The sequence below is a fragment of the Entelurus aequoreus genome, linkage group LG22 (genome assembly GCF_033978785.1).
Source record: "Entelurus aequoreus isolate RoL-2023_Sb linkage group LG22, RoL_Eaeq_v1.1, whole genome shotgun sequence".
Lineage (NCBI taxonomy): Eukaryota > Metazoa > Chordata > Actinopteri > Syngnathiformes > Syngnathidae > Entelurus > Entelurus aequoreus.
The window spans coordinates 40,834,179-40,861,589 of NC_084752.1; the positions used below are offsets into that span (position 1 = coordinate 40,834,179).

General features: G+C 38.6%; 1 protein-coding gene across 1 annotated transcript; it reads right to left on the reverse strand.

The window, feature by feature from the left end:
• Window positions 1–21,787, reverse strand: LOC133639745 (gastrula zinc finger protein XlCGF57.1-like). Its single transcript, XM_062033329.1, has 4 exons — window positions 21,761–21,787; window positions 21,573–21,670; window positions 13,690–13,878; window positions 1–1,952 (listed from the first exon to the last, which is right to left on the reverse strand). The coding sequence occupies exons 3-4, from the start codon at window positions 13,856–13,858 to the stop codon at window positions 817–819; spliced, it is 1,305 nt and encodes a 434-aa protein (XP_061889313.1). The 5' UTR covers window positions 13,859–13,878; window positions 21,573–21,670; window positions 21,761–21,787; the 3' UTR covers window positions 1–816.
• Window positions 21,788–27,411: the final 5,624 nt, after the last annotated feature.

Consider the following 27,411-nt stretch of genomic DNA (forward strand, 5'->3'; position numbering starts at 1 on the left):
TCGTCGCTGATAAAACATGATAGCAACATGCATCTGCTAGCTCATGATCGCCCCCACTTCTCAGTGTGGCGAGTTGGAGTACCACACGAAGCACTCTAATGCAGTGCTTAAATCTGTGTTTATAGTCTTATTATCCAGGAATAAAAAGGTCACACTTATATTAAAACATTACTGCTAAGGTTTCGTCCAGTATTGGACCGGTGATGATGATGATGAAGATGTATCTGTGCAAGTGAACAATTGGATCCACAAGGGACAACAACCCTTTCCACAGACTACACACACATCAGAAACACAAATGTTAGAAGCCTACAACAATATATTTGAAGAAGACTTTAGGATTAAAAGTGAAGATGTGAGGTGAAATAAGTACAAATGCAGCAATAAAAACAAGCAACTCCACTCACGATGGCTCTAAAGTTCAGTGATGTGTTGTTAACTTCAGCATTTTTCTTCTTTGTTGATGTTTTGCAGTAGTTAACATCCATAATGTAAGAATGCTGCTAATCTACCAAAGTCCACATTATGTTGACCATTTTATTCATTCATACTTTTAATTGGATAATAACATCAATAAAATGCAATGGAAAAAATGTGTGAAAAAAAAACAATGAAAATAATAAGATTCTTCAAAGATGAGAAAAAAAAGTAGCTACATATATAATATTCAATAAATGCACACAACTTATAAAGTAATTACAGGACAACATATAAGACTAGAAGATGAGAAGCACTACATACAACATCAAATATACATTCTTATTAAACATGCTGTGTTTTTAAACTACATTTAGCACAATCACTGTTTAAGTGTTTTTAAATCCCTGCAGCTTCCATGACTGTTTCACACTTGTGTTTACTCACCTGATACTTAAACCTGAACCTTTTAACACACACAGCGCAACTAAACGGTTTCTCTCCAGTGTGCGTTCTCATGTGTGTGGTCATGCGTTGCTTTGTGGAGAAACTCTTCTGACAAACAGAGCAAGTAAAAGGTTTCTCACCAGTGTGTGTTCTCATGTGTACTATCATGTCCCTCTTAGCGTTGAATCTTTTAGCACAAGCTGCGCAACAAAAAGGTTTCTCTCCAGTGTGTGTTCTCATGTGTCTGGTCATGTTAGGTTTTGTGGAGAAACTCTTCTTACAAACAGAGCAAGTAAAAGGTTTCTCACCTGTGTGTGTTCTCATGTGTAATATCATGTCATTCTTAGTGTTGAATCTTTTAGCACAAACAGAGCAAGTAAAATGTTGCTCACCTGTGTGTGTTCTCATGTGTAATATCATGCTATTCTTAGTGTTGAATCTTTTAGCACAAGCTGAGCAAAGAAAAGGTTTCTCTCCAGTGTGTGTTCTCATGTGTGTGATCATGTTAGGTTTCGTGGAGAATCTCTTCTTACAAACAGAGCAAGTAAAAGGTTTCTCTCCAGTGTGTATTCTCATGTGTGTGGTCATTTGAGGTTTTGTGGAGAAACTCTTCTTACAAACAGAGCAAGTAAAAGGTTTCTCTCCAGTATGTATTCTCATGTGTACTGTAAAATGACACTTCTGTCTAAATGACTTCCCACATTGAGAGCAGTCAAAGTGTTTGTTGTTAGTGTGATGTCTCGTATCACCTTTAGAGTCATCTTTACTCTCCAAAGGTTTTTGGATGTGGTCACTGTGATCAGAAGAGTGTGACATCATGTGGTCCATGTCTGACAGTGGAGCAAAGATGCTGTCTGGTTCTGACTTTATATCTTCACAATGCTCTCCGCCAGCTTCTGTGATGTGTTGACTTACAAGCTCCGCCCCTCTGTTCTCCTCACTTTGACTGTGATGAAGCTGTAAGGACTGAGCTTCATCTTCATCATGAAGCTGCTCCTCTTTAATGTGGGAGGGGGCCTGTAGCTCCTTCTGTCCCACACTGGTGTGCCACTCCTCTTCATAACTCCCCGCTGACACCCGCTGGACGTCTGCAGAACAAATGAGGTGTTACTGTATTGAAGTTTGCAGTATTCAAACTATTGATATGTGAGCTAGGCCAAATAGACAATAGGCAGTTCTTGAAGCTGAATACGCGGAAGGCCCCCGGGCCAGATGGTGTCTCCCCCTCCACTCTCAGACACTGTGCGGATCAGCTGGCTCCTGTCTTCACTGACATTTTTAACACCTCTCTGGAGTTATGCCGCGTGCCGTCCTGCTTTAAGACCTCCACCATTGTCCCTGTCCCCAAGAAAGCAAGGATCACAGGACTTAATGACTACAGGCCGGTTGCGCTGACGTCTGTGGTCATGAAGTCCTTTGAGCGCTTGGTCCTGCCCCACCTCAAGGACATCACAGCCCCCCTCCTGGACCCACTGCAGTTCGCCTACAGAGCCAACAGGTCTGTGGATGATCCAGTGAACCTGGCCCTCCACTTCATCCTGGAGCATCTGGACTCCCCAGGAAGCTACGCTAGGATCCTGTTTGTGGACTTTAGCTCTGCCTTCAACACCATCCTCACTGGACTGCTACGAAACAAGCTCTACCAGCTCAGCGTGCCCGACTCCCTCTGCAGTTGGATCATTGACTTCCTGACAGACCAAAGACAGCACGTGCGGCTGGGGAAGAATGTCTCGGACAGTCGAACCACGAACACTGGTACTCCTCAGGGCTGTGTACTCTCCCCCTTGCTCTTCTCCCTGTATACAAACTGCTGCACCTCCAGTCACCAGTCCGTAAAACTGCTCAAGTTTGCGGATGACACTACCCTCATCGGGCTCATCTCGGATGGCGATGAGTCCGCCTACAGGAGAGAGGTGGACCGGCTGGCGTCCTGGTGCAGCCACAACAACCTGGAGCTGAACGCCCAGAAAACAGTGGAAATGATCATGGACTTCAGGAAAGTCACAGCCCCACCATCCCCCCTCACCCTGATTGACTCTCCCACCCCCGTCTCCATTGTGGACTCCTTCCGTTTTTTGGGCACCACCATCACCCAAGACTTCAAGTGGGAGCCGACCATCAGGCTCTTCATCAAGAAGGCCCAGCAGAGGATGTACTTCCTGCGGCAGCTGAGGAAACTTAAGGTGCCGACCGAGGTGCTGGTGCAGTTTTACTCAGCCATCATCGAGTCCATCCTGACCTCCTCCATCACCGTGTGGTTCCCCGGCGCCACAGTCCAGGATAGTACGTGCTGCTGAGAAGGTGATTGGCTGCAAGCTCCCATCCCTCCAGGACTTGTTCTTCTCCAGGACCAGGAGGCGTGTGGGTTGGATCACAGCTGACTCTTCTCACCCAGGAGACTATGGTCCATCCAGACCCACACCTAACGCCACCTGAACAGTTTTTTCCCCTCGGCCATCAGGCACATGAACAATAACTCCTAACAGTAGCTCCTTGAATTCCTTGAATTCCTTCTAAGTCTATAACAAGATCTGATAGCTCAGTTACAGCTCTTATACCAAATCTGTGTTATATGTGTAAAAATTCCTAGTTTGTGAACCCGTTCTCAAACAATGGCAATAAAACTATTCTGATTCTGATTCTGATGGGCAAGCTACCTGGACAATGTAGTAAGCTAAGCTATAAGTTACTCTCAATTAAATGTAGCTAAGCTATCCTCAGAGAATTGTAGCAAGCTACACTACAAGCTACACTGCAAAAGTAGCTTGCCACATCAAAGCTACATTTAATAGCATTTATATATATATATATATTGGCCCACATGTATAATATCAATGTTTATGTTGTCCATGGAAAGAAGTTAGTAAGAAGCAAAATAAAAACAACCAACCATGGATGACAAAAGGACTGAAAAATGCTTGTCACAAAAAAAAGACATTATATGGAATATTAATAACTCAGACATCTATAGAGGCAGAAAATAAGTATAAGAAATATAAAAACAAGCTAATTGGTATACTAGGAACATGTAAGAAGGAATACTACAGACAATTATTAAAGAAGAACAGAAACAACATGAGAGCAACATCCTAAATAGCATCATTAAAAATGCTGCTAAGAAAGATTACCCCCAGTACTTTCTACATGGAAATACAAAAAATGACAATATGAACCAAATAGTTGAACGTTTTAATGATTACTTTGTTAATATCGGAAAAAATGCGGAACAAAGATTTCCAAATGCAGATGATGGATCAGTTGAGGACTTGAGTGCGCTCATAGACAGAAATCCCAATTCCATGTTTCTTAAGAACGTGACAAAAGAAGAAATAATTAAAATTGTAAAATAATGTAAATCCAAGACCTCAAGCGACTGTCATGGAATAGATATGGTAACCATAAAAAAGGTTATAGAAGACATTTCAGAACCTCTGACATATATCAGCAACGTATCATTTCTAACCGGCAAATTCCCTGACAAAATTAAAATTGCAAAAGTCGTACCAATTTATAAGAATGGAGACATACACCAGTTTACTAACTACACACCAGAATTCACAGCTAATATCTCAACATGGATAGCATTTATCCAAATAACAGAGAAAATGAGCAATGCAATACATGGTAAAGAATGTGCGGCCGCAGTATTCATGGACTTAACTAAAGCATTTGACACAATCATGTTACAAACCCCGTTTCCATATGAGTTGGGAAATTGTGTTAGATGTAAATATAAACGGAATACAATGATTTGCACATCCTTTTCAAGCCATATTCAGTTGAATATGCTACAAAGACAACATATTTGATGTTCAAACTCATAAACTTTTTTTTTTTTTTGCAAATAATCATTAACTTTAGAATTTGATGGCAGCAACACGTGACAAAGAAGTTGGGAAAGGTGGCAATAAATACTGATAAAGTTGAGGAATGCTCATCAAACACTTATTTGGAACATCCCACAGGTGAACAGGCTAATTGGGAACAGGTGGGTGCCATGATTGGGTATAAAAGTAGATTCCATGAAATGCTCAGTCATTCACAAACAAGGATGGGGCGAGGGTCACCACTTTGTCAACAAATGCCTGAGCAAATTGTTGAACAGTTTAAGAAAAACCTTTCTCAAGCAGCTATTGCAAGGAATTTAGGGATTTCACCATCTACGCTCCGTAATATCATCAAAGGGTTCAGAGAATGTGGAGAAATCACTGCACGTAAGCAGCTAAGCCCGTGACCTTCCATCCTTCAGGCTGTACTGCATCAACAAGCGACATCAGTGTGTAAAGGATATCACCACATGGGCCCAGGAACACTTCAGAAACCCACTGTCAGTAACTACAGTTGGTCGCTACATCTGTAAGTGCAAGTTAAAACTCTCCTATGCAAGGCGAAAACCATTTATCAACAACACCCAGAAACGCCTTCAGCTTCGCTGGGCCTGAGCTCATCTAAGATGGACTGATACAAAGTGGAAAAGTGTTCTGTGGTCTGACGAGTCCACGTTTCAAATTGTTTTTGGAAACTGTGGACGTCGTGTCCTCCGGATCAAAAAGGAAAAGAACCATCCGGATTGTTATAGGCGCAAAGTGTAAAAGCCAGCATGTGTGATGGTATGGGGGTGTATTAGTGCCCAAGACATGGGTAACTTACACATCTGTGAAGGCGCCATTAATGCTGAAAGGTACATACAAGTTTTGGAGCAACATATGTTGCCATCCAAGCAACGTTACCATGGACGCCCCTGCTTATTTCAGCAAGACAATGCCAAGCCACGTGTTACATCAACGTGGCTTCATAGTAAAAGAGTGTGGGTACTAGACTGGCCTGCCTGTAGTCCAGACCTGTCCCCCATTGAAAATGTGTGGCGCATTATGAAGCCTAAAATAGCAGAAGGGAGACCCCCGGACTGTTGAAGAACTTAAGCTGTACATCAAGCAAGAATGGGAAAGAATTCTACCTGAGAAGCTTCAAAAATGTGTCTCCTCAGTTCCCAAACCTTTACTGAGTGTTGTTAAAAGGAAAGGCCATGTAACACAGTGGTGAACATGCCCTTTCCCAACTACTTTGGCACGTGTTGCAGCCATGAAATTCTAAGTTAATTATTATTTGCAAAAAAATAAATAAAGTTTATGAGTTTGAACATCAAATATGTTGTCTTTGTAGTGCATTCAATTGAATATGGCTTGAAAAGGATTTGCAAATCATTGTATTCCGTTTATATTTACATCTAACACAATTTCCCAACTCATATGGAAACGGGGTTTGTATATTAATAACAAAACTAGAAGGATATGGCATCAGAGGTTTGGTCTTGAACTGGGTAAGAAGCTATTTAACCAACAGGAAGCAATATGTGAAGATGGGTGAAAATATGTCAACACGGCTAGATATATCTTGTAGTGTACCCCAGGGATCAATACTGGGACCAAGATTGTTTAATCTTTATATAGATGACATTTTTAAAGTTACAAAGGACTTAAAGTTAGTTTTATTTGCAGACGACACAACTGCTTTCTGTTCAGGAGAGAACACAGAGAAGATAATACAAATAATAACAGAAGAAATGGACAAATTAAAAAAATGGTTTGACAAAAACAGACTATCTTTGAGTCTCAGTAAAACTAAAATAGTGTATTTGGTAACAGTAGAAAAGAGCATAATTTACAAATACAAATAGAGTGTCCGCTCTGAGATGGGTAGGTTGTGAGTTCAAACCCCGGCCGAGTCATACCAAAGACTATAAAAACGGGACCCATTACCTCCCTGCTTGGCACTCAGCATCAAGGGTTGGAATTGGGGGTTTAATCACCAAAAATGATTCCCGGGCGCGGCACCGCTGCTGCCCACTGCTCCCCTCACCTCCCAGGGGGTGAACAAGGGGATGGGTCAAATGCAGAGGACAAATTTAACCACACCTGGTGTGTGTGTGACAATCATTGGTACTTTAACTTTAAATAGACAGAGTAGACATTGAAAGGGTAAAAGAAACCAGATTTTTGGGAGTATTAATAGATGATCAAATGAACTGGAAATCTCATATACAAAACATACAACATAAGGTGGCAAAAAACATTTCAAAATGAATAAAGCAAAATACGTCCTGGGTCAAAAATGACTTCCTATTCTCTACTGCTCACTAGTGTTACATATCTGACTTATTGTGCAGAAATATGGGAAATTACTACAAATGTGCGCTACATTCACTAACCGTGTTACAAAAAAGATCAATTAGACTGATACATAATGTTGGATATAGAGAACATACAAACACTTTATTTATTGAATCCACACTCCACTGTATGCATTCATGTATTTCCTCTTGTATTTCTACCCTTATTGAGACATGAAGAAGGAAAAGTATCTTCCATATGAGGAGGTGTGAACAAGTGATGACATAAATCATGGTCCCAATAACATTGCATCTAATAGCGAGCCAAATACTAGAGTCCATTAATATTGCTCCAAAGTCAGGATTTTTTGTTGAATTTAATGTGCATAAAAAACTAACATTGACAGGTGCAAAGGCAGCAATATATGATAAAACAAGACGGCAGCTATTGAAGGACTAAAGAAGGACTTCCCTATTCATCCCCCTCTGGTCAACATATGGAATAACAAGTGTGAGTAAGAAATTGAAATGTGCCTCCTTTGGCCAAAATGTATAAAATAAATATGTATATAGAGACATACTGTAATAACGAAGTAAATAATGAAGATTAAAAAACAATTACAAACAAAACATTTAAAACAAAACTTATTAAAATTAACTAAAATCCATCCATCCATTTTCTACCGCTTATTCCCTTCGGGGTCGCGGGGGGCGCTGGAGCCTATCTCAGCTACAATCGGGCGGATGGCGGGGTACACCCTGGACAAGTCGCCACCTCATCGCAGGGCCAACACAGATAGACAACATTCACACTCACGTTCACACACTAGGGCCAATTTAGTGTTGCCAATCAACCTATCCCCAGCTGCATGTCTTTAACTAAAAGCTTACCTTTTTTATATTTGCATAGTATGTATATGTTGTAAATACACATCTTTATATATCTAGAAAGGGTGGTCCTAAAGAGGTAGGCACTGTCACATCTAATAGAGAGCCAAATACTAGAGTCTGTGAACATTGCTCCAAAGTCAAGATTTGTTGTTGATTTAATGTGCATACAAAAGTGAACATTGACAGGTGCAAAGGCAGCAATATATGATAAAACAAGACGGCAGCTAAAGAAGGACTTCCCTATTCATCCCCAAAAAACCTGCCAGGTGAGCAGCTGATTTTACCACTTCTGGTGCTGACGTAAGACAACCCGCGTCCCATATGTTTTTTTTTTTCATGGAATAAGTTTATTTCCATCATATAATCAACCATCAACCATTCTGTGTGACCAGTTTAACAGTACAGATGATACATATTTAACAATCATACACATTTACACACAAAAAGAAAAGAAAAAGAATGACGGAAAAAGGAATAGGCTGAAGCCAAAGTTTATATTTGCGGAGATTACCCCCAATACTTCTTAGACGGAAACACAAATAATGACAACATGAAGGAAGTAGTTGAAAGCTTCAATAATTTCTTTGTAAATATTGGACCAAAATTGGAAGAAAGGATTCCAGACCCAGTTTCAATTGAGGACTATAATGATACCATAGAGCCAAATCCCAACTCCATGTTCCTCAGTAATGTGACACAGGAGGAAATAGTTATAATCCTGTAATCTAAGATTTCAACTGATTGTAATGGAATTGATATGGAAACCATAAAAAAGGTTCTAGAAGAGATCTCAGGACCATTCATGTTTATTAGTAACCTATCATTTCAAATACCCAAACAAAATGAAAATAGTTATAGTTGCACCAATTTATAAGACTGGAGACAAACACCAATTTACAAATTATAGACCTGTTTCTTTACTTCCACAGTTTCCTAAAATCATTGAAAAAGTGTCCAATAACAGATTAGAGAGTTTTACAAACAAACATAGAATACTAGAAGAGAACCAATATGGATACACAGCTAATATTTCAACTTCAATGGCTTTAATTGAAATGACAGAAGAAATTAGTAATGCAATAGATAGTAAAAAAAAATGTGCAGCCGCAGTGTTGTTGGATCTAACTAAAGCATTTGACACAATTAATCACAATATTTTCATCAAAAAACTTAGAAGTTATTTAACCAACAGGAAACAATACGTGAAGCTAGGCCAACACACTTCTACAACACTAAATATATCCTGTGGTGTACCTCAGGGATCAATACTAGGACCTAAATTATTCAATCTCTATATAAATGACATTTGTAAAGTTACAAAATATTTAAAGTTAGTACTATTTGCGGATGATACAACAGTGTTTTGTTCAGGAGAGAACAAACAGAAGATAATACAAATAATAACAGAAGAAATTAACACATTAAAAAGATGCTTTGACAATCTTTGAATCTCAGTCAAACTAAAATAATGCTATTTGGTAACAGTAGAAGAGAAAGTCAAACACAAATACAAATAGACGGAATAGAAATTGAAAGAGTAAATGAAACCAAATTTCTAGGTATAATAATTGATGATAAATTGAACTGGAAATCTCATGTAAAAAATATACAACATAAAGTAGCAAGAAACACGTCAATAACGAATGAAGCAAAACATGTTCTAGACCAAAAATGACTTCATATTCTCTACTGCTCACTAGTGTTACATATCTGACTTATTGTGTAGAAATATGGGAAATAACTACAAAAGTACACTTCATTCATTAACTGTGTTACAAAAAAGATCAGTTATAATAATACATCATGTTGGATATAGACAACATACAAACCCTTTATTTATTGAATCAAAAATACTGAAATTCCACCACATAGTGAATTTGCCAACAGCTAAAATGATACACGAAGCAAACTATAACCTGCTAGCCAAGAATATACAACAATTCTCAACTAAAGAGGAGAAATATAATCTTAGAGAAAAATGTAATTTAAAACATTTTGTATGCACGTACAGCACTTAAGACCTTCAGTATATCAGTATGTGGAATTAAATGATGGAATGGATTAAGCAAAGCAATCAAACAATGTACTAATATGATCCACTTCAAGAAACTCTTCACACTTAAAGTGTTTACAAAGTACAAAGAAGAAGAACCATGATAAACATTCTCAATTTATTTCATCCATCATTCATTTTCTACATCATCTTACTCATCTCACCATATGAAATATAACTTACTTCACTCATTATTATTGATTTATTTTTATTGTGATTACTTATGGAGTATATTGTGGATACATTGAGAACAGGAAGTCAACAAAAGTTTTAGCAACTGTTATGTAAAAGAAAAGTGGTAGGATTAAATAAACTCTGCTTCTTCCTATTCCTTTTCCAACATGTTGAAAAGACAAACTGGAAATTGTGATGTATCATGTGGTATGCATGCATGTGTGATGTATCATGTTGTATGCATGCATGTGTGATGTATCATGTTGTATGCATGCATGTGTGATGTATCATGTTGTATGCATGCATGTGTGATGTATCATGTTGTATGCATGCATGTGTGATGTATCATGTTGTATGCATGCATGTGTGATGTGTCATGTTGTATGCATGCATGTGTGATGTATCATGTTGTTTGCATGCATGTGTGATGTGTCATGTTGTATGCTTGCATGTGTGATGTATCATGTTGTATGCATGCATGTGTGATGTATCATGTTGTATGCATGCATGTGTGATGTATCATGTTGTATGCATGCATGTGTGATGTGTCATGTTGTATGCATGCATGTGTGATGCGTCATGTTGTATGCATGCATGTGTGATGTATCATGTTGTATGCATGCATGTGTGATGTATCATGTTGCATGCATGCATGTGTGATGTATCATGTTGTATGCATGCATGTGTGATGTATCATGTTGTATGCATGCATGTGTGATGTATCATGTTGTATGCATGCATGTGTGATGTATCATGTTGTATGCATGCATGTGTGATGTATCATGTTGTATGCAGGCATGTGTGATGTATCATGTTGTATGCAGGCATGTGTGATGTATCATGTTGTATGCATGCATGTGTGATGTATCATGTTGTATGCATGCATGTGTGATGTATCATGTTGTATGCATGCATGTGTGATGTATCATGTTGTATGCATGCATGTGTGATGTATCATGTTGTATGCATGCATGTGTGATGTATCATGTTGTATGCATGCATGTGTGATGTATCATGTTGTTTGCATGCATGTGTGATGTATCATGTTGTATGCTTGCATGTGTGATGTATCATGTTGTATGCATGCATGTGTGATGTATCATGTTGTATGCATGCATGTGTGATGTATCATGTTGTATGCATGCATGTGTGATGTATCATGTTGTATGCATGCATGTGTGATGTATCATGTTGTATGCGTGCATGTGTGATGCATCATGTTGTATGCATGCATGTGTGATGTATCATGTTGTATGCATGCATGTGTGATGTATCATGTTGTATGCATGCATGTGTGATGTATCATGTTGTATGCTTGCATGTTCCAAATAAAGTCAAAGTCAAGTCAAGTCAACTAACACTTGGTGGACATTCAAGCCACAAAATGCAAATGGAGTATTGTTGGTGTATTTTGGATGGTTATAGAGGACCTCCCATTGGCTCCATTGCAAGTGGACTTTTATTTACATTTATGAGTTAGAATTAGGGCTGGGTGATGTATGAAATATACTGGATATATCGTGGGTTTGTCTCTGTGCGATATAGAAAATGACTATATGGTGATATTGGAGTATACGTTCTCACACAGTTGCTTTTAGCTGCAGGCATTACACTACAGGCTCTTCTCACTCTTTCTTGTCCATCCTTCTCACAGAGACATAAAACAAGCGCACCTTCTTATATACGTCACATACTGTCACGTGTGCAACGTCATACACTCTCACGGAGCAGACAGGTAGCGGCATGGTAGCATTAGCTGTGGTGCTAGTGGTAATACGAGAGAGAAAGAAGGTGCCAATCTGGTAACAAATGAAGGAATAATTAATTCCCAAAACAAACAGCACGGGGTCCATCGTCCGGCATTTCCAGATCAACACCGTATCAAACAAATAGTCAACAACAGAAGGAGATAACGTCCGCAGGAACCTACCACATAGTGAAGGACATACACTATTTGATTTCCTATTATGCAGCTCATTTTTATGTGACACTTATTGAAATATCTTGTGTGACATCATGCACAAAAGTGCACTTTATTTGTTTTAAACTATTGTAGTGGCGTTCTGTACAAAAAGCGCACTTTAATTTAGTGTTGTTTTGATATGTCATCTTAGTGACATCATGCACAAAAGTGCACTAATAGCTTGTTTTAAAATGTCTCTGACAATCTTGCACTTTCTGTTTTGAAATGACATGAATGTTTGTGTCACTACTTAATAACTGTTTAATAAATACACTTTTGCTAAATTGACTTAGTTGTGATTTCCCTCTCTGCATGAAAGTTTAAAAGTAGCATATATTAATGCAGTATGAAGAAGAATGTTTTAATGTGGACACATAGAATCATCATACTGCTGTGATTATATGCATCAAGTGTTCATTCAAGGCTAAGGCAACATATCCACATATATATGGTGTATCGTGACATGGACTAAACATATCCACATATATATGGTGTATCGTGACATGGACTAAACATATCCACATATATATGGTGTATCGTGACATGGCCTAAACATATCCACATATATATGGTGTATCGTGACATGGCCTAAACATATCCACATATATATGGTGTATCGTGACATGGCCTAAACATATCCAGATATATATGGTGTATGGTGACATGGACTAAACATATCCACATATATATGGTGTATCGTGACATGGACTAAACATATCCACATATATATGGTGTATGGTGACATGGACTAAACATATCCACATATATATGGTGTATCGTGACATGGACTAAACATATCCACATATATATGGTGTATGGTGACATGGACTAAACATATCCACATATATATGGTGTATCGTGACATGGACTAAACATATCCACATATATATGGTGTATCGTGACATGGACTAAACATATCCACATATATATGGTGTATCGTGACATGGCCTAAACATATCCACATATATATGGTGTATCGTGACATGGCCTAAACATATCCACATATATATGGTGTATCGTGACATGGCCTAAACATATCCAGATATATATGGTGTATGGTGACATGGACTAAACATATCCACATATATATGGTGTATCGTGACATGGCCTAAACATATCCACATATATATGGTGTATCGTGACATGGACTAAACATATCCACATATATATGGTGTATCGTGACATGGCCTAAACATATCCACATATATATGGTGTATGGTGACATGGACTAAACATATCCACATATATATGGTGTATCGTGACATGGACTAAACATATCCACATATATATGGTGTATCGTGACATGGACTAAACATATCCACATATATATGGTGTATCGCAAAATGGCCTAAAATTATCGAGATATTGATAAAAGGCCATATCGCCCAGCCCTAGTTAGAATTTGATTTTTTGTTTATATATATATCCACCATCGTGTTTTTTATAATGATTGTGAACGATAAAAAAATTCCCCCAAAAAGTGCAGTTCCCCTCTAAATTGCAATGATTAGATTTAAGACTTGAAGTGTATGAGCATGAAGTGATGAAGCCTACTTGGATGAGTCTTCTAAGACAAAGTGAACAGTCCAGTTGTGATGGATTGAATGCCCTGAGAATAAAATGATATGTGCTTACTTGGACTGTGATGAAGCTGTGAGGACTCAGGTGCTTTGTCTTCATGCTCTTCAGTCTTCACAGAGACAACAGTCAGTGGAAACTTGCTGACATCATCCTCCTCCTGCCCTACAGGACACCCTCCCTCCTCTTCCTCTTTCATGTGTGGATCCTCCTCTTCCTCTTTCATGTGGGGGGGCTGCTGGACGTCTGTTGGGTAAATAAGTAAATAAGATAAATGATAAGAGATAAAAAGATAATATAAATAGTTTTGGACTGAAACTGTTAACACAATGAGATTATTTGTGTTCTTTCCTGTGTTGTGTTAAAAGTGTGTAGCAAAACAACCATTAAAACACAGGAAATAGCACCTTTTGTCCTAAAATTAATTAAAAAGTGGTACAGTGAGTACAAAAACAGACTTGGAAATTTGATGGGAGTCAATTTGAAAAGTTTTATAAGTACGAGGCAGCATTGATTGAGACATTCTTAACTTCACTGATGTAAAGTGTGTAAATATTGAGATTGTCATTACCATAACTTAAATATCATGGAAATAAAAAAATCTAATTCCAAAATCACTTGAAAAAACATTCATGGTATGTTTTTGTTATCATGCAGAATACTTTTGGGTGGTCATTTTGTTGGCTGGGCCAGAAGGAACTTTTAACAAAAACATGTTTTACTATGTGGTGTTTTTATGGAGTATCTCCATCAACAATTCCTCTTTAGGAATTGGAGACCATCTACGACACGCTGACAAAAAGCCACTCACCTTTATGTTGTTTTAATAATTCAAGCGTTGACTACTTTGGTTATTGAAAATAAATGTTTACTTTCACTTATTGTTGCATGTAAGTCAGAATCAGGAAGTGAAATTATAACTTTAATTAGATGTGATTACAGTATAACATGTATTTGGTGAGTGTGAGTTTTGTGTAAACATGTTGATACAGGTTTACATCTTCTTGGGGACTGGAACACAGATATGTCCTGAAAGGATGCACCCATTTTTAAAACCTTCACTAAGCTGTGCCACCAACATTGTCTCACTTAGCTCATTAAGCAAACTACCAAGGTGAGTGAGTCCTTTTAAACCTTCATAGACCTCGTTGTTACTTCTGACCAGTCTAAGATCACCACAAGTGAAACTACTGTATGCGGCTTAAGTGATCATTTCATGATTTTCTGTATCCGTAAAGAACATAAACTGCAGCTGAGAGCCACAAAACAAGCAAAGCTACAATCCTTAAGACCTAGACTAGCAAGGCTTTCAATGACAAACTGGCACATTCAGACTCGCCTGGTACTTGCAAGTACACAGGTTTTTGGGTCAATTCCTAACCTCAGAAAAGTAGTCAAAGTCAAAGTGGGTGACAATATTATACCAAACAAAAATGAGATGACCTATCTTGGCTGCATCGTAGCGACTAATCTCTCCAGTGAAAAAATTACTACTAAGGTAGTCAAAGAATCAACCGACAAATTCTGTTCTTACTAGTGTTGTCCCGATACCAATATTTTGACACCAAAATGTATTTCGATACTTTTCGTTACCACAAAAAAGGGTATTATTGGCTTTATTTTAACAAAAAAAATCTTAGGGTACATTAAACATATGTTTATTATTGCAAGTTTGTCCTTAAATAAAATAGTGAACATTCTAGACAACTTGTCTTTTCAATCAATCAATCAATCAATGTTTATTCATATAGCCCTAAATCACTTCACAAGCCACAACGACATCAGAGAAGTAAGGCTACGGCTTATGTCAAAATTTGATTGATGGGGTCAAAGATCAAGGGGGCCGGGGCTAAAGGTCAAAGGCCAAAGGTCAAATTTCAAGGTTAAATTTCAAATTTCAAGGTCAAATTTCAAGCGGAAGCGGTTAAGATACACAGCTGAAAAGGAGTATGAAGAAGCGGAGCTAATTTACTGTTTTTAACCAAATTGCAAGATTTTGTGCCATTCCCTCCCCTTGCGACAGACCCGTGATGAGCTGACATGGGCTACATACCATATGTTAATGTGCATGGTGTGGTCCATCATCCTGTGTAGTAATCTGGCCCATAATATTTCGGAAATGTCCGAGCGTTAATCTGTGATGTACTTCAATAAAACGCGTAGCGTGTTGGGTATAAACTGTGCCAAACAACAATAATAAACAATACAGACTTTCCCTAATGTTAGAACACAAAACAAACATGGAGTCATTGCCACAAGTTTATGTGAATTAGAAATGTTAAAAAATAAAATCATATCACAGTTATTGTGAACAAAATATCACGGTTATCACGGAATTGTCAAATGTGCTCAAAAATAACTAATACCTTGAAATATTTTGACAAAGTGTTATTTAAAATAAATAAACATGTATAAAACATTAGCAACACACCTATATAATATACTTTCTTTAGCAGAACAAACATTATAAATATTGTTTTACTATTATATGAGTTTTAAAATATGTTTTTCTTTATATGTTTTAATTTGTAAATGTTTTAGAGTGTTTATTGTTAGAGGCAAAACGCGTGTTGTTTGTAAGACGTTAATGTGTTTTGTATTCCTGATGGATTCCTGAAGCTATGTGCATGAGTGTTGAGTCAAAAGAAAAGCTTTTAGTCAAAGTCTGCCAGCTAATTTTGTCTATATACATACAGTATGTGCGGCTTTCTTAACACATCAAAAGAAAGCTTTGGTGTTGTTTTGTTTGTATTCATTGCTGCTATTTTGACCGTCCTCAAAACATTGATTACTAGTTTTTTATCAGCACTTTTCATTGCTATAAAATGGACAAAACTTTAAGGGTTATTAGTATTCATGTAACAGCGTAATGAACAGCACATTTACGGTATGAATAAATATTTCTGAACAAAGTTGCTATCTTTATTGTTAGTTGGCACTAGGGATAAAACAATAAAGGGTATGATTGATAACCATGGTAAAACGGTTAGTATTACCATTTTGAATGAAAATTATTGATAACTGCACGGAATGACTGGTTCCAGCACGCAAGCTGAAATGCTAACGTGAAAACAAGAGACATTAACGTCTTTGCCCATAAAGAAACAACATACCCCAATCTAAATGTATTGTTTCGTGGGGGAAGTGGATGGTTCATCAGTCATGTTCATGGATGGTTCATCAGTCATGTTCATGGATGGTTCATCAGTCATGTTCATGGATGGTTCATCAGTCATGTTCATGGATGGTTCATCAGTCATGTTCATGGATGGTTCATCAGTCATGTTCATGGATGGTTCGAGTTTGTCCGACTGTGCTATAAGGCAGGTCTTTACGCGTCTAATTGTCTTGTTTGGCATTTTCTTTACCGATCCAAAAAAGCGGGAGATCTGATGTGGATTGGTGTCTGTGTTGGAATCAAAGGGGTCTGGGCGAAACTGAAGCGGGGGTGGTCCTTTCGTCCTCCTCCGGGGGTATGTCCTCAAAGGACAATTTTCTTTTCAACGTCAGCATGCTTTTCCAATTCCGACTGCTTCGAAACAGGACGTCTATCTTCTCCTTCATTTACCCCATACGCTCGTGCCATGCCACCATGGGTACGACCACAACCGGTGTAAACACACCGCGTTCAGAGTTGAAAGTCTCCAGGGAAAAGACGTCGGGCTCGGTCGACGTGATTTTAGGAGCACGAAGACTGGCTCGGAAAAACCAACGACCCGAGGCCGAAGATTTCCTCTCCCAAGTAGCGCTGAACAGAATTCTTCTTTCGCTCAACTCAGCCGTCGTCGGGTAAGTAGACAAGCTTCCTTTTACGCGTTTATCGACCGGAGAAGGATCACGCCACAGGAAATCGTCCATAGCCAGACTTAACACATCCCAATCCACGGTAGATAGCGATGAAACGTTCGAGAAAGGGTTTCCGTCTCTTTTCAGCTGGAACAAGCAGAGATCCCCTGTCTGGTATCTGAAAACGTATCCAAAAGATCCATCCATCCCGTGAGCTTCCAAACCCCATTGCTCACGCAAAGACTCGGACGGAGGCATCTGAGTACGACTCAGAAAAACCCTACTTTTCTGAGGGGCGTCGAGGTAAGTTTTCGACACACTATTTTTATAGATGGTCACAGGACTTTCGTCAATCATGCTAAATCGAGTTTCAGCGGCGTATTTCAGCGGCCTACTCACAAAGTCTTTACTCGTCAGTGTATATGGAAAATTGCATCCGTGTGCACCCCTCCTCCTTTGTAACCCCCAACCACATGCTTCTCGTGATGTCATTCAACAATACCCCCATTCATGTTCCAAATTCTGACTTGCTCGTGCGCACTTCCTCTGTAACCCCACAACCACATGCTTCTCGCGATGTCATTAATATTAAACAATACCCCATTTATGTTACAAATTCCGGTCTTAACAACATCCGGTCTTAGCATCCGGTTCTGGTCTTAGCCACTTCCGGTTCTGGTTTTAGCATCCGGTTCCGGTTTTAGCAACTTCTGGTCTTAGCCGCTTCCGCTTGAAATTTGATCTTAAAATTTGACCTTTGACACCCCCCCCCTGACCTTTGACCCCATCAATCAAATTTTGACATAAGCCATAGCCTTACTTCTCTGACATCCTCGGTACAGAGCCCACATAAAGGGCAAGGAAAAACTCACCCCAGTGGGACGTCGGTGTGAATGACTATGAGAAACCTTGGAGAGGACCGCATATGTGGGTAACCTCCCCCCTCTAGGGGAGACCGAAAGCAATGGATGTCGATTGGGTCTGACATAATATTGTGAAAAGTCCAGTCCATAGTGGATCTAACATATTAGTGAAAGTCCAGTCCATAGTGGATCTAACATAATAGTGAAAGTCAAGTCCATTGTGGATCTAACATATTAGTGAAAGTCAAGTCCATAGTGGATCTAACATATTAGTGAAAGTCCAGTCCATAGTGGATCTAACATAATAGTGAGAGTCCAGTCCATAGTGGATCTAACATATTAGTAAAAGTCCAGTCCATAGTGGATCTAACATAATAGTGAGAGTCCAGTCCATAGTGGATCTAACATAATAGTGAGAGTCCAGTCCATAGTGGGGCATGCAGGAAACCATACCGAACTTTTAGTAGTAAGTAAACAGCAGTAACATATTGTGTCATTTATTTACCTATTATTTTGTACACATTATAAAGGACAAACAGTAAAAAAAATATTATTAATCTACTTGTTCATTTACTGTTAATATCTGCTTATTTTATGTTTTAACATGTTGTATCTACACTTCTGTTAAAATGTAATAATCACTTATTCTTCTCTTCTTTGATACTTTACATTATTTTTGGATGATACCACAAATTTGGGTATCAATCTGATACCAAGTAGTTACAGGATCATACATTGGTCATATCCAAAGTCCTCATGTGTCTAGGGACGTATTTCCTGAGTTTATAAACATAATATACATGTTTAAAAAACGAAAGAAAATGTTGTGATGCCAAAAAATATTGATGTAATCATAGAAGTAGTACTTTTTAGAGGCGGTATAGTACCGAATATGATTAATTATAATTGCGGTCCAGTACTAATACCGGTATACCATACAACCTTAGTTCTTATACAGTAGGATCCCCCAGCTGGTGGGTAGAAATACACTTAAGACTCTAACACAAGCACTCATTTAACCCCACTTTGACTACAGTTCATGTTTGGTACCGTGACGCCTTAAAAGCCCTGAAAAACAAACTCCAGACAGCCCAAAACAAAATGATTGGGCTTCTACTCAACCATCCATCTCGGGCTCACCTTTCAGCCAACCATTTCCTTAAAGTGGGAAGGCTCTTGGTAGCCGACAGAGTACATCTTCTTGCAGTTGGTATGGTGTACAAGATACACCATATCATTAAAATACCCATGTACCTGTCTAGATACTTCAAAATATATTGACCATTATAACACCAGAGGTAGTTGTACACATCACATTCAACCAGATCTCACTCCAAAAAAGGTTCCAATTTGTTTGCCTGCTATACCACCAACATGTGGATCTTCCTATCAATAGCCATAAAGGAGTGTAAATCCCTTACTTTCTTCAAAGCAGCTTTGACAAGACATTACAGCAGGGGTGGGCAATTAATTTTTACCGGTGGCCGCATGAGCAACCCGAGCACTGCTGGAGGGCCACATCGACAATATTTCAATTAAATTTTGCTCAATATTGTTTTTGATATACCGTAAGATATGTGTCACGTACATTGCAGCTCTCATCCAAAGCCAACGAAAAACAGTCAAAGTCGGCCGTTTTGTTCTTCAGCTGAAGCTCCAAGTTTACGGGGCATATCAACGCAACAGAGTCCAATAAGCACTCCTTAATAAACTCTCCGTCAGAAAACGCCTTACTTTTTCTGGCGATTTTGTGAGAAATGACGAAACTTGTCCTGACGGCTGCATTCTGGGGGTGTGAAATATGGCAAAAAGTCCTTGTTGGGTTTGCAGTTTTACCATCAACGCATCAGCCTCCCTTGAGTGCTCTTCATCGGACAGATTACGGTATTTTTCCTCGTGCTTTGTCGTGTAGTGGCGATTCAAATTATATTCTTTAAACACAGCAAGCTGTGTACCACAAATTAAGCACACGGCTTTACCTTTAATTTCTGTAAAGAAATACTTGGCAGTACATGTCTTGCTGAAAACACGCCATTCATCATCAACTTTTCTCTTTTTAGCGTCTCGGGGGTAACCGTGTGTGGGGAGGCGGGGCCGGTGGACCGACGGCGCCCGCTCCAAGATGGCGGCGAGGAGGCGTGGACGAGGGAGCGGCAAGGCGGGGCGCGCTGTGAGCGACGCCGCAATCAGCATAAGGTGCGTGGAGCGCGCAGCTGTGGACAGTGCAATCACCCTCTCGGACCGTATAAGAGGGCGAGAGATGTGAACATCAGGAGAGAGACACGGAGAAAGACGGCGGACGGGAGGAAACCATCCTCTGCTACCACGCGAACGACGGCGACGTGCTGCTGTAAAGCAGACGGCGGACGGAAGGAAACCATTAGTGTGCTCACGAAAGAAAAGACAGCTGCTGAAAAGCACGCAAAAGACTCTGTTATTGAAATAATAAAGAAGTCTAAATTGTCGCACGACAATGTCTTCCCTGGATGATCCTGAGAACCCGCACGGCAGTTCGGACTGTCACACCGTGCATCACTTGTCGCTGTGCACCTTCACTCACAGGTTACACACGGACATACGCCCATTAGCAACACTTTTCAAAATAAAAGCAGCACAGTTGTATTGTGCGCACGACATAGATGTTTTTTAAACTTTATTTTGTCATTTGTGATTGCCGCTGTTCACATTCACTCACGCGCATACGTCCACACGGAAGTAATACAAATAACGCTTTTCAAAACAAAAGCAGCACCGTTGTATTGCACACTCGACATAGATACTTTTTAAAATGTATTTTGTAATTTATGATTGGCCTCACGCGGGCCGGACAGGGACGCACAAAGGGCCGGATGTGGCCCGCGGGCCGCAGAATGCCCAGGTGTGCATTACAGGTTGTAGCTACTCGTAACTGGGAATAGACAAACCCTTTTACTGCAATTTTCTTGCAGTATTTTTGTCTTTTAAATGCTACTTTCTGCATACTTTGTGTTCTGTCTGTGTGAGTTAAAATATATATTTCAACTGAAACCATCTCAGGCTTTGTTGTAGCAGTGAATGTGTACCGTGATGAAAGTGTAGCCTTTCCTATGCAAACTTCTCATAACTCCTTCAATCAATCAATCACACATTGTTACAAACTGAGAGGAACATCAACCTCAAACTGTCTCCTTTTCATGAAGAATGTAAATGAAAGCATTGCATCATCCCCACAAGACAACGCATCTATTGAAGAAAAGTGTTAATAATCAAATATAAAGTTAGTAAAGATGTGAGAGTAAGAAGTCAACAAACCTGACTTGATGTTTCTTGAAAATAGCGTCCATAGTTGATGTTGTCGCTCCTTCTCCTCTTTTGTTGGACAAAGTTCCTCCTCATACTTTGCTATGGTTCTTTCGCACATTTTCACACAATCACAACACTTTACACTCACATGTTCACACAATCACAACACTTTACACTCACATTTGATGTCTACTTAGCGATGTGTTGATAACGTCCGCGTCTCTTTGTTAGCAGCTAACAAGCTAAGCTAAGTAGCAAGCTAAGACTTGATAAAGTGCGCTCCGACTAATGTATCCGGATACAAACAATGTTTCATCTACTACACGACATATATGCGTACATGTATGCACTAAATACGAATAGAGAAACAATAATGGCCAGTGGCCACGTTTAGGCGTGACATCGCCAAAGCTTCCAGGCTTGTGACGTGTCATTCTTTTTCTTCGTTTGTTTAATGGCAGTTGACAAGCAACCTTGTGGTGTGCATTACCGCCACCTACTGAAATAGAGTGTGGACGGAGATGAAACCCGGCCTACTCTACATTCTTTTATTTAACCCAGTCTTTTTTTTAAATGTATTTATAATGTTTTATAACCTATGTGTTCTGAGTGCAAACCTAAAATATCTTCCACTACTAACCTAATCTTCTCTTTCGCTAACTTATTTCCCAGTATTTCCCTTTCTCTATTGTATTTCCTTCCTCTTTGTGAAATGCATGACTTTAGTCTTTCCAACAGAATCTTAAAGGCCTACTGAAATGAAATTGTTTTATTTAAACGGGGATAGCAGATCCATTCTATGTGTCATACTTGATCATTTCACGATATTGCCATATTTTTGCTGAAAGGATTTAGTATAGAACAACGACGATAAAGTTCGCAACTTTTGGTCTCTGATAATAAAAAGCCTTGCCTATACCGGAAGTAGCGTGACGACACCGGAGGAAGGACTGCTCACATTTCCCCATTGTTTGCACCAGCAGCGAGAGAGATTTGGACCGAGAAAGCGACGATTACCCCATTAATTTGAGTGAGAATGAAAGATTCGTGGATGAGGAACGTTAGAGTGACGGACTAGAATGCAGTGCAAGACATATCTTTTTTCGCTCTGACCATAACTTAGGTACAAGCTGGCTCATTGGATTCCACACTCTCTCCTTTTTCTATTGTGGATCACGGATTTGTATTTTAAACCACCTGGGATACTATATCCTCTTGAAAATGAGAGTCGAGAACGCGAAATGGACATTCACAGTGACTTTTATCTCCACGACAATACATCGGTGAAGCACTTTAGCTACGAGCTAACGTGATAGCATCGTGTTTAACTGCATATAGAAACAAAATAAATAAACCAATGACTGGAAGGATAGATAGAAAATCAACAATACTATTAAACCATGTACATGTAACTACACGGTTAATGCTTTCCAGGCTGGCGAAGGTTAACAATGCTGTTGCTAACGACGCCATTGAAACTAACTTAGCAACCGGACCTCACAGAGCTATGCTAAAAACATTAGCTCTCCACCTACGCCAGCCAGCCCTCATCTGCTCATCAACACCCGTGCTCACCTGCGTTCCAGCGATCGACGGTGCGACGAAGGACTTCATCCGATCACAGATGCGGTTGGCGGCACGGAGACGGAGGAAGTTAAGGTGAGTGTTGCGGCTAGCGCGTCTGTGATAGCATCGTGCTTAACTGCATATAGAAACAAAATAAATAAATCCCTGACTGGAAGGATAGACAGAAGATCAACAATACTATTAAACCATGGACATGTAAATACACGGTTAATGCTTTCCAGCCTGGCGAAGGTTAACAATGCTGTTGCTAACGACGCCATTGAAGCTAACTTAGTAACGGGACCTCACAGAGCTATGATAAAAACATTAGCGCTCCACCTACGCCAGCCAGCACTCATCTGCTCATCAACACCCGTCCTCACCTGCGTTCCAGCGTTCGACGGAAGGATTAAGGACTTCACCACGATCATCCGTGCGGTCGGTGGCTAGCGTGTCCATGTTAGCAGTAATGTCTAGTTTACAGTAATGCCTAGTTTACAGTAATGTCTAGTTTACAGTAATGTCCATGTTAGCAGTAATGTCTAGTTTACAGTAATGCCTATTTTACAGTAATGTCCATGTTAGCAGTAATGTCTAGTTTACAGTAATGCCTAGTTTACAGTAATGTCTAGTTTACAGTAATGTCCATGTTAGCAGTAATGCCTAGTTTACAGTAATGTCCATGTTAGCAGTAATGTCTAGTTTACAGTAATGTCCATGTTAGCAGTAATGCCTAGTTTACAGTAATGTCCATGTTAGCAGTAATGTCTAGTTTACAGTAATGTCTAGTTTACAGTAATGTCCATGCTAGCAGTAATGCCTAGTTTACAGTAATGTCCATGTTAGCAGTAATGTCTAGTTTACAGTAATGTCTAGTTTACAGTAATGTCCATGTTAGCAGTAATGCCTAGTTTACAGTAATGTCCATGTTAGCAGTAATGTCTAGTTTACAGTAATGTCCATGTTAGCAGTAATGCCTAGTTTACAGTAATGTCCATGTTAGCAGTAATGCCTAGTTTACAGTAATGTCCATGTTAGCAGTAATGTCTAGTTTACAGTAATGCCTAGTTTACAGTAATGCCTAGTTTACAGTAATGTCCATGTTAGCAGGGAACAACAAGGAGTTCCTTTCAAGTGTAGACTTGAAAGGAACTCATTGTTGTTCCCTAGCTAGTTCAGTGACGATTGCAAACGTTTTCATCTGCTCAAATCTCATGCCAAACAAAGTATCATCGGTATGTATTGTTGAGTAGTATGTTAATATTTGATTGAGTTGTATTATTTGTTGGCTGTGATGTACACTACCGTTCAAAAGTTTGGGGTCACATTGAAATGTCCTTATTTTTGAAGGAAAAGCACTGTACTTTTCAATGAAGATAACTTTAAACTAGTCTTAACTTTAAAGAAATACACTCTATACATTGCTAATGTGGTAAATGACTATTCTAGCTGCAAATGTCTGGTTTTTGGTGCAGTATCTACATAGGTGTATAGAGGCCCATTTCCAGCAACTATCACTCCAGTGTTCTAATGGTACAATGTGTTTGCTCATTGGCTCAGAAGGCTAATTGATGATTAGAAAACCCTTGTGCAATCATGTTCACACATCTGAAAACACTTTAGCTCCTTACAGAAGCTACAAAACTGACCTTCCTTTGAGCAGATTGAGTTTCTGGAGCATCACATTTGTGGGGTCAATTAAACGCTCAAAATGGCCAGAAAAAGAGAACTTTCATCTGAAACGCGACAGTCTATTCTTGTTCTTAGAAATGAAGGCTATTCCACAAAATTGTTTGCGTGACCCCAAACTTTTGAACGGTAGTGTATATATATATATATATATATATATATATATATATATATATATATATATATATATATATATATATATATACATATATATATATATATATATATATATATATATATATATATATATATATATATACACTACCGTTCAATACCGTTATATATATATATATATACATATATATATATATATATATATATATATATATATATATATATATATATATATATATATATGTATATATATATATATATATATATATATATATATATATATATATATATATATATATATATATATATATATATATATATATATATATATATTTATATTTATATATGTGTATATACAGTATATATGTATATATGTATTTGCATAGATGTATATAGATATATAAATATAATATATATATAATACCAAAGGAAATTTAAAAAGACCATGAAAACCTCCCACATTCTAAAATACATTATAAAAACGATTAACATCAAAGACAAAAATAATATCCTGAGTGTAATATTTATTTTGTTTCTTTTTTTCCCTTTCCTTATGCTACTGTTGTTTCAATACATTGTTAAATATTTGAATATTTGAACGAAAATAAGTTGTACGTCTTTGTTTTGAAAATTTTAAAAATGGACAACTTTGCTTTTAAGTAAATAGTAGATAATAAAATAGGTTTACCGGGTTGGGAGCAGGTTGTACTTATTTCTCTCGCGAGATCTGGAAAAGAGCTGGTTACTTGTTTCTCTCGCGAGACCTGACAAGACTGCGCGCGAAGCTAACACGGCGAGGATAAAGCAAGACGGCGTCTGACGGTGAAGACGTTATTGCAGTCGTCACAGTTCAGTGTTCTTAATCTGTGCGTCCATGTACACATATATGTCCTTTATTACACTCTATTAATTAATAACTGTTTGTATATTAGTCTGAGCGCACTTTGATGCTTCTCCAGCTAGCTTAGCTTGCTAGTTAGCTTAGCTTGTTAGCTGCTAACAAAGAGAGGCGGAAGTGATGAAAACACATCGCTAAGCAGAGATCAAGTGTGAGTGTAAAGTGTTGTGATTGTGTGAAAATGTGCGAAAGAACCATAGCAGAGTACGAGGAGGAACTTTGTCCAACAAAAGAGGAGAAGGATCAAAAACATCAAGTTGTGTTACACACAACAGGTTTGTTTACTTCTTACTCTCACATCTTTACTAACTTTATATTTATTATTAACACTATTCTTCAATAGATTGTCTATAGGAAGATGAATAGTCATGTGAGGATGATGCACTGATTGTTTTATGTTGTTCATAAAAACCAGACAATATTTATGAGAGGTTGATGTTCCTCTCAGTTTGTAACAATGTGTATCAACATGTTTACACAAAACTCACACAGTCATCGGGGGAATATTCCAGAGAGCAAACTCCTGAGTATGTAAAGCTCGACAGTTTTACCAACAAAATTAAGAGAGGTAAAACACAGTCGGAGACAGTTGCAGGCATGTGATTTTTCCGTCTAAAGTCGGAATTCCGTCTTTTTTAATCTCGGGGGGGAAAAAAAATTATCTCCCGTTTTTCAGGTTTTTTTCCCGACCCTGAATCAAGATTCGAGACGTAGTTTATATTACGCCGTAGTTGATTGGTCGATATGTTCCTTGTGACCAATCAGGACATCTGTTATGAATGATGACGTTAATAACGTCATCATTCATAATGGTTATTACCGCCATTTTCCATATGTAAAGATGTCGGTTCTCGAGAGAAAGGACGCTTTACGAGTAAAAGAAATGGGACTGGGTGGAAAAGGGAAATCACTGATACTGTTCATGTATGTGGACTCTGTACCGAGGATGTCGTTGTGGCTTGTACAGCCCTTTGAGACACTTGTGATTTAGGGATATATAAATAAACATTGATTGATTGATTGACTGTTGGGAAGAAGGAAGTTACGACTTTGTTCTGTGATTTTATTCTGAAAATCGATCGTCCCGGAAAGGTTTTGTGCACGTAGTGTTGTCACGCCAATTTTCTTCCCATTACAAAAACCTTCCTACCCCCCATTTACTTCCGGGGTCATTTCCGCTTACGTCATTTCCTCTTACGTCTTTGACAGCGATCGATAGCACTTCGTTTGACTCTTTTTTATAATACAGCGTTAACAAAACGTCTGTATTAATCGGACAAGTATTAATCTGACCAATTAATTTGAGGATATTCCTGACTGCACATTTGACTCGTGGACATATGCGGAAATTAATAACAGTGTACAATAAGTTAATTAATTATCAATCAACATTATTAAACTTTATTAAAACTAAATTTATTCGTTAAATTCAGTTTTTTTTTAGTTCTCTGTGTAAGTGAACTAAATTAAAATGACATTCATGTGCACATATGTACCTCAGTGAAGTCAGATGACCCGTGGTCAGACAAACGACAATATTTAGAATAAGAACATAATAATAAAGAAAAACCTTGGGTATTT

Coding starts and splice junctions, on each gene's coding strand:
- LOC133639745 (XM_062033329.1), bottom strand. CDS start 13,858: ATGAAAGAGGAAGAGGAGGATCCACACATGAAAGAGGAAGAGGAGGGA. Junction 1,953..13,689: donor ACAGCTTCATCACAGTCCAA/GTAAGCACATAT, acceptor TTTGTTCTGCAG/ACGTCCAGCGGGTGTCAGCG.